The sequence below is a fragment of the Lynx canadensis genome, chromosome B2 (assembly GCF_007474595.2).
Source record: "Lynx canadensis isolate LIC74 chromosome B2, mLynCan4.pri.v2, whole genome shotgun sequence".
Taxonomy (NCBI): Eukaryota; Metazoa; Chordata; class Mammalia; order Carnivora; family Felidae; genus Lynx; species Lynx canadensis.
Window position 1 is genome coordinate 1,848,291 of NC_044307.1, and position 8,472 is coordinate 1,856,762.

At 54.5% G+C, this 8,472-nt stretch overlaps 1 protein-coding gene across 1 annotated transcript; it reads left to right on the plus strand.

The window, feature by feature from the left end:
• Nucleotides 1-204: 204 nt before the first annotated feature.
• LOC115514839 (zinc finger protein with KRAB and SCAN domains 4-like) lies at nucleotides 205-7,525 on the plus strand. The gene is made up of 5 exons (XM_030317030.1): nucleotides 205-862; nucleotides 2,583-2,730; nucleotides 3,789-3,871; nucleotides 4,847-4,970; nucleotides 5,882-7,525. The coding sequence occupies exons 1-5, from the start codon at nucleotides 437-439 to the stop codon at nucleotides 6,742-6,744; spliced, it is 1,644 nt and encodes a 547-aa protein (XP_030172890.1). The 5' UTR covers nucleotides 205-436; the 3' UTR covers nucleotides 6,745-7,525.
• Nucleotides 7,526-8,472: the final 947 nt, after the last annotated feature.

Genomic DNA, 8,472 nt, shown 5'->3' on the forward strand with positions numbered 1-8,472 from the left:
GCAGCCGCTGCTCTCCCAGCCTGGCCCAGTGACGTCCGCGGCCGCGGGGGAAGGCCTCAGGCCAGAACTCTGAGGGCCCAGCGGGCCCGCGTTCGCTGCAACGTGAGACGTCGGCTTCAGCCAAGCATTAGCCACAGCCCCCCGTCCTCTCTCGCGGTCTCGCCGGCGGCGGCCCGAGAGCCGAAGGGTTAACGGGCCGCCACCAAGAGACGCGTCCTAGAGGGCCCAGGAAGTGGCTCGGCCCGGCTTCCGGCCCCGCGCTCCGGCTCTCCCGTGCCGAGGGCGCCCGCGGATTCCGGCCGGCGGTGTGGAGACTGGCCGCGGGGCCCGGGGCGGGCGCGGAGGACGGCTCCGGCCGCGGGAGGCCGAGGGAGCGACTTACGCACCAGAGGAACCGCCCCGAGAAGCGCGGCCGTCCGCCAGCGCCAGGTCCGGGATGGCCGGGGAGTCGAAGGCGAGCGCGACCTTGGATGCCGGCACTGCAGAGGAGCGGCCGGGGCTGCTGACGGGCATCCTGACCGTGAAGGTGGAGGAGGAGGAGGAGGACGTCCCCACGGCCGCGCCCGGCAGCCCGGGCCCCGGCCCCGAGCGCTCGCGCCGGCGCTTCCGGGGCTTCCGCTACCCTGAGGCCGAGGGGCCCCGCGAGGCGCTGCGCCGGCTCCGCGAGCTGTGCCGCCAGTGGCTGAGCCCGGATATACACAGCAAGGAGCAGATCCTGGAGCTGCTGGTGCTGGAGCAGTTCCTGACCATCCTGCCCGCCGAGCTCCAGGCCTGGGTGCGGGGACAGCACCCGGAGAGCGGGGACGAGGTGGTGGTGCTCCTGGAGCACCTGCAGAGACAGCTGGAGGCGCCCACACCGCAGGTAGAGGCCCCGAGCCCGGTTTCTAACCCAAGTCTCGGGCCGAGGGCGGGGCGTGCCGTCAACATCGGAACTTCTCTCTCTCTCTCTCTGCCACTCGGGTGGAGTCCCTGGGCCCCTCCTCGTAACAGAAGTTTTAGATACATGAAGGATCACAGAAGAACTCGATTATGTTGAAATACATTGCATTAAACAAATTAGTGACAACGTTATGCGTGCGCTTTTTAAAAATGTTGCACTAATCAGTAAGACCTGGGCACAGGCCCAATAGCCCGGGTGCGGTTTCAAAGTCGTTAGAAGCATGAGTGACTCTGACACTGTTCGTTGTGCCGTAATGTGGTGTGAACGCATCTGCAATTTTTCTTTTTAAAAAATTTTAAGGGGCGCCTGGGTGGCGCAGTCGGTTAAGCGTCCGACTTCAGCCAGGTCACGATCTCGCGGTCCGTGAGTTCGAGCCCCGCGTCAGGCTCTGGCCTGATGGCTCGGAGCCTGGAGCCTGTTTCCGATTCTGTGTCTCCTTCTCTCTCTGCCCCTCCCCCGTTCATGCTCTGTCTCTCTCTGTCCCAAAAATAAATAAACGTTGAAAAAAAAATTAAAAAAAATTTTTTTAAGTGTTTATTTTTGAGAGAGACAGAGCATGAGCGGGGAAGGGGCAGAGAGAGAGAGGCAGACACAGAATCCAAAGCAGCCTCCATCCAGGCTCCAAGGTGTCAGAACAGAGCCCGATGCGGGGCTCGAACTGGGCCACCCGGGCGCCCCAAAACATCTGCAATTTCTATTGGTGGCGAAGTGCCGTGGCTTTTGCCACATGATCGCTCCTTCAATTTCTAATAGAAGGAAAGGCCACGTTCCCTTAGGGGCTGGTAACAATAAAACTACTCCTTTCCTATTCCAAGTTCATGGGCCACATGGGAGGAGTCCAAGGACCCCAGGCTAGAGAACACCCCGGTGGAAAACAGGTTGATCTCCCCGCCTCTTGCTTTGCCAGTCTGTTGTAAGGTGGTGTCCTCTGTGCACCAGTTAACGTTCCTTCAGGGGCCTGCAGCCGGAGCCTCCTAACCACTGACCAGGAGATCCGGGTCTGCACTGGGGCCCACTGCCCGCGAGCCCTTCACAGTGAAGGCGTTTCAAGTCTCTTAGCTTCAGCCTCCTCAGTCATTACAGAAGGTGTGGGGAGTTCTGAGCTGCACGTGAGAAAGTAACTTGACAAGTGCAAGTTGTCCATAAATGCATGGAAGCCACCTTTTAGTGGGGACAGACCGTGTGTCCCGCGTTAGGTGATTTCACATTCTGTGATCTTCTTTCTTGGTTCTCAAAACCAGTAACAAAACCCTATAAATGAGAAAAATCTTACCCTCACTTGTCAGATAAGATAGGAGTATTTTGAGAGCCAGCACCGGTTCCCAAAAGTCTTTGTAAAAGCACAACGTATACAGTGTGGGAGCACCTGGTAATGGCAAAGAGCACGGGCTCTGAGGTCCCTCTGCCTGAGCGCCCATCCTAGCACCGCCACTTATTAGCTGGGTGACCTTGGGAAAACTGCTTACACTCTGTGTGCCTTCGCTTCCTCATCGGTGAAATGATCACGGTAACGGTACCCACCTCAAGGTTGTTGTCTGTGTTACCTGAGTTAATGTTTTTCGTGCCCCTGGAAACTGTGAGGCACATGGGAAGTGCTCCAGAAATGTCTGACAAATAATGAAAACGAATGAATAACCTCTAGGTCCCAGGTGGTGACCAGGGCCAAGAGCTTGTCTGTTGCGAGATGGCAGCACTGACACCTTCCCGCGGATCACGGAGTGCCCAGTTCCAGCCGGTGAGGGCTCTGCTCAAGCATGAATCTCTGGGATCACGGGCCTTACCAGGCACAGGTGAGTGTTCTCTTCTGGGCGCGTGAACCTGCAGACTTCGGCCAGCTTCATGACGATCATCTGATAGGGGCGCTGACCGAGACGTTATTTGGCCATCACTGACGGACTCTACTTTGAGACTGAAAGGGAAATTTCAAACGGTGGTTTGGAAAGAATCGGTTCCCCATTCATTTAACACGTAATTATGCCTCCTACGTGGTAGCCAGTGTGGTTGGTGCTGAGGACCGGCCGCTGGTGAGACAGAGTCCTTCCTGGTGGCACTGGGGTTTACATTCGAGTGGGGAAGACAGCACATACACACGACAGTACAGCTTCCAGTAGTGGTAAGTGCCAAGAAGAAAACGAACAGACTCTGTAAAGCCCGTCGGAATATCCCACAGACTGCAGGACTACCGCGGATTAGAGTATCAATGTCTAAACCCTCGGTCTCTTATGAAAAGAGCAGGATTTACTCCACAGGACTGGCTGTATGTCCTGCGGTGTCTTCTCACGTGCCCTGAACGTGTCCCAAGACACACAGCACTGAGACGCCGGCCAACACGCAGTCCTGACTTCCAACACAGGCTCTAGCTAAACCAGCTGTTTTGTGCTCCGTGTAAAGTTTCCCTCCTCCAGGGAGACCGCCGGTTCTTCTGGACGCCGAGCAAGTTCTGTACAAGCAGATGCCCATTTCTGCCTTCTGGTTCCAGCTTTATTTTGACTCTAGTTCTTCCAAACCAAAGCAGAAAGCCCGTACTGACCCCTAAAGGCATTTTAACCGAAATCTTACTTTTCTCCCCTTCGCAAGCAAAACCCAGAGCATCTTCAGATGAAAAGCTTGTTTTATGTGGTTTAAACTCGCCATCCCTTCCAAGGACCCTGCCGTTTTTGCATAGATTTTGTGTGTCGGCAGAGCACAGCACAGGTCTCTGGGCCCCGGGACTGGAGCGGGTAGGGATCGGGCCTTTGGGGAGACACACGCTGTACGAAGTTCCAGGCCCAGTGTTTGAGCTTGGATTCCGCAGGCCAGGGAGGCTGAGTGCCAGGGACGTCTCACCCAGAGCTTCTTTCCTTCCTAGTTCTCCAGGGTCCTGGGCTTGCCCCGGGAGGGCGCTGCAGAGGAGACGCAGTGGTGGCGGCCAGGCTGCCCCCAGAGCCCCAGGTGAGCCGGAGCCCCTCCCTGCCCTTCGCTACCGGGGTGCATCCTGGGAGGGTCGCCCCCTCCCCGTCTGCATCCTCCAGCCAAACGCCAGATGGGACGTCAACTTTCTCGTGTATGCTAGTGTCGTCTGTCGCCGTCTGACTTCCTGGTGCCTAGTTGGGAGCCTCGTCCTATTTCATGACTAGCTTCGGTGCCGTTTCCCAGACCCCTACTCCGTGTCCTTGGCCAGCCCCTTCTTCAGTGGGGTCTTCTTCGTCAGTAAGGGCGATTCTGCAAAAGCAAACTGAAGCTTTTGTTGCGACGGTGCTTTTGTTCCGAAGGTTTTCTTTGGCTCTCCTGCCCTGTTACCGGGGGGTAAGCACGTGGTCCCTAAGCTTGCCGGGACGGATACGGCACGCCCACGTGTCTCAACTAGTCACACGACCGCAACGGTCTGTACTTAAACTGGATTGAACTTCTTACCCGGTCCTTCACGCCCTGGAGGCTCTGTGGTGTCCACCGGCTTCCCTGACTTTCCTCACTTCAGACCCACGTTTCCCTGTATCTGAATAACTGTTAATACACACGAGCCACCATCACTAGCGGGGGTCAGTTCCGGTCCTGGCAGTGGCGTGGCCTTCGTTTTCCCAATCTTTTTACCTTCTACCCTGGTGTCCAGATTATTTGTGTGGCGACCAGGGTGTCCGGCTTATGTGTGTGGAGACACGGGCGACTGGCGTATTTGTGTGAAGACAGCGGTGTCTGGAGCACTTGTGTGGAGACACCTGTCCTCACGTGCTGTCACTCTACTTCCGCAGTGGTTTTGTTGATGAAGCCGTCACTTAAGACCGGGAGAAGTAGCGTTAGGTGCCGCGCCGGCTTGGTCTGCGGAGCCTTCAGGGACTGGCCCCTCGCCGCCTGAGCCCCTCTGCGCAGCACCCGGCTCCGGGAGGGACTCTGGGTAAGAGGAACTAGGAGGCCCGTGTGCCGTTTCAGGGCTTGCTGAAAACGGAAGACGTGGCCCTGGCTTTGTCCTGTGGCTGGGCGCAGCTGGATTCCTCTCGGGGGAGCTTCCACGGAGATGAAGGGCGGGAGAACCCCGGCGGCCTGACCTCCCCGGGTAAGACTGACGGGGCCTGGTGCGTCGTAGGCCTTCGCGGCTTCCTTTGTCGGTTAGAACCTACTGGGCTGTAAGACGCTGTCTGAATTCTGTCTGCGTGCAGAGCCACCGTTTCTGAACCCGGCTACTAACCACGTGCGTGACCCGATCTTTAACCCTCCCGGCCCGGCTCCCTTCCCTTTCCTGCTGCGTCCTGGCCGGGTTAAGTGGGACACGGCAGGTAGAGCCCCGAGCACAGGCCTGGCTCATAGTAGGGCTGTCACCGTTGGTCCCCTCTCTGTTGCTAGTTCCGACACAGGACGAGAGCTGGGGTGTCCTCAGGAAATGGGCCGTGGGACTGTAGGGCGAGAGCGAGAAGTGAGCTAGAGATCGGGGTGCAGGACACACGGGACAGCCTGACCCGTCTGAGCTCGTGCAGCTCGACCGTGGTGCAGCAGGAGCTCTGGCTCAGATCTGTCAGCACCGAAGCCCGTCGTGTCGGGGCCCCCGTCTTCGTCTGGGATAAGAGCCGAGAGGACCGTCCCTGACTGACGATCGCTTTCTACGTGCCTGCTCTCCTTGTGTCGCACGGGACACTTCCAAGTCCTCGCGCGTGCCTGCTTACCGCTGCCATCTGCCCAGCCCTCCTCGAGTCCAGCCCCAGTGCAGGGCCCTGCCTTCGTCCTCAGGACTTAGAGCCTCTGCGAGTGTCCCCAGCACGGTCCTTCCCACCCTCCTCCACCCCCCGTCACCCTGCTTCCAATGACCCCAGGCCCGTTCTCAGTCTCCTTCCTCCCCAGCACCCGTTCTCCCCTTCGTCCCCATCCTCGTTCTTGTACGGAAACCCTCATCCCCGCGTATGTGGAACTGCGGTCACAGCTTTCCTGCGTGGCAGGGCATCACTGACCACGTGTGGCCACTTGTTATTTCAGGTGGTGAAACAGAGGCCGAGATCCGGGCCCTGCCTGTGGACGAGGTCCGGCCAGTCCAGGAGGCTGGGGGAATACCACGCCCCCTGCGGGAAGACACTGCCCAGATTCCTGAAGGCACCGAAGCTGGCGAACAGGAGGGCAGGTTCCCGAGAAAGCAGAAAACCGCCACAGGAAGTAGGCGGCACTACTGTCACGAATGTGGAAAGAGTTTTGCTCAGAGTTCAGGCCTGACTAAACACAGGAGAATCCACACCGGGGAGAAACCCTATGAATGTGAAGACTGTGGCAAGACCTTCATCGGGAGCTCTGCCCTCGTCATCCATCAGAGAGTCCACACTGGGGAGAAACCCTATGAGTGTGAGGAATGTGGCAAGGTGTTCAGTCACAGCTCAAACCTCATCAAACACCAGAGAACCCACACTGGGGAGAAGCCCTACGAGTGTGAGGAGTGTGGGAAAACCTTCAGCCAGAGTTGCAGCCTCCTTGAGCATCACAAAATCCACACGGGGGAGAAGCCGTACCAGTGCAACACGTGTGGCAAAGCTTTTAGGCGGAATTCACATCTCCTCAGACACCAGAGGATCCACGGCGATAAAAATGTGCAGGATCGTGAATGTGCAGAGACCTGGGAGAGTCAGGGGAGGGTGGAAAGCCGGTGGGAAAACGTTGAGGCTCCCGCGTCTTACACATGTGACGAGTGTGACAGGAGTTTCACTCGGAGTAGAAGCCTTATCGAACATCAGAAAATCCACACTGGTGAGAAACCCTATCAGTGTGACACATGTGGGAAAGGCTTCACCCGAACTTCATACCTTGTTCAACACCGGAGGAGCCATGTTGGAAAGAAAGTTCTATCACAGTGAGCCACGTCGTACATGCCAGAGTTGTTCGTTCCTCACAGAACTGGGCTGAGGCTTTACTGACCGCTACATGCCATCTTGTGTTAGAAGGCCGAGTCTGGAGGGATGCATTGTCTTCTACATTCTAGAAGGTGGCTGGGAAACAGCTTGTTTGATAGGAGGCTCTGGGAGAGTTGTCTGGCAGAGGTAGGACATGAAATGATTGTTCTCACCTACTGGACTGAAATGGGCCTCCAGACTGGCTGACCACCTCCAGCCAGCACTTGATGACGTCTCCTGGCGAGATGGCTCTGATGTGGGGGCTGCTGCTGTGACCATTTTGCCTACAACGAATGTTTCACCAGTTGGTCAGATCTGTGCCATATTATACTCCCCACTGTGCCTTGTGTGTAGGTGCTATAAACGTTTATTTAGTACACCAGTGAGGTGACCTCCATAACTCTGAAAATCTGATGTGGTCTAGATTTCTGAGGACTTTCTAAGGCTATTTGTGTTTGTGTCTAATTCTCTGAGGTTCTAGATTCTGGGTCGGTCTAATGTATTTATTACCAAATACATAGGGTTGTCAGACTTGGGGTGGGAGAATCCATATTTCTTCACCAGCATAGTACTTGTAAGAATGCCTTAAGCAGCTTCTAATTAGATTTGTGAGATTGCTCCATCCATGTAACTCCATTCTTTGGTCCGTATTATATTTGTTCACATTAATTTTGCTCCTTTTATGGGATAAACCTTTCACGTTCTGGTAAATAAATGAATTGATCAAGTCAGATCAAAATGATGATGAATTTTGATAGAAGTCCTGTGATGTTGAACAGCTTGTTTCTCACCTCTTAGTTATCTTGGGCCTAACAAAGTGCTAAGGCAGCATCTGTATGCCTCTCTCCCAATTCAGAGCCAAGTTGCACCACAGCTTATACCAGCTAAGCTTCCTCCAAGTTAGAGGAGTCATGCCAGATATTTATAACAAATTTCACTCATGTTTTCAGAACTGGTGCGTTGGTTGGGGATAGGAAGATAGGGTCAGAGGCAGCCAGTGAGGATGGGAACCCAAGTGTAGACAGAGAAAATGTATCTGTTCAGAATCACATTGGGAATCCTACTCCACAATATCCAAAGTATCAACATGTGAAGCCACAGTAAGAATTTTGTGATATCTCTTGTTTTCACCCAAATCACCTTCTACAGAGTTCTTCAAAGACTTAACATCTTCCTGATGCCACCAGCATCCGGCTTTTCCAAGCTGTGCCAAAAATGGTTTCCATTTCTCATGGATCTCAGACCATGTTTTGTTGAGTCACCAACGTGGTATTCTCTGGGTTCGTGCTCTGAAACACCGCAAACTGACTAGAGACGCTGCAGACCGTGGGGCTCTCCCTGTATCACTTCTCTGGAGTCTTTCATTGTCTTCATTTCAGCTCATTGGAGTCTAATTTAGAACTTCTGTAGCTTTCCAAAATTCTATGGACTTTCTCCATTTAATCTGTTTTAGCCTTTTAAAATTTCCTTAAATTAACCTTTTGTTACTTTTGCAAAGCTAGCCATTTCCTTTTCTCTATTTTTTCTAAATTTTTCCTAATAGCCTTGATCTTAAACACTGTTCATTTTCCTTTGGTATTTGTTTATGTCATGGAGATAAATGTATGTGAAAGCTTTTGATAAACTAGACAGCGTACATGTGTAAGTCATAGAGATTGACAAGGGACCACTGTGCCTCCTTTCATTCTTTCT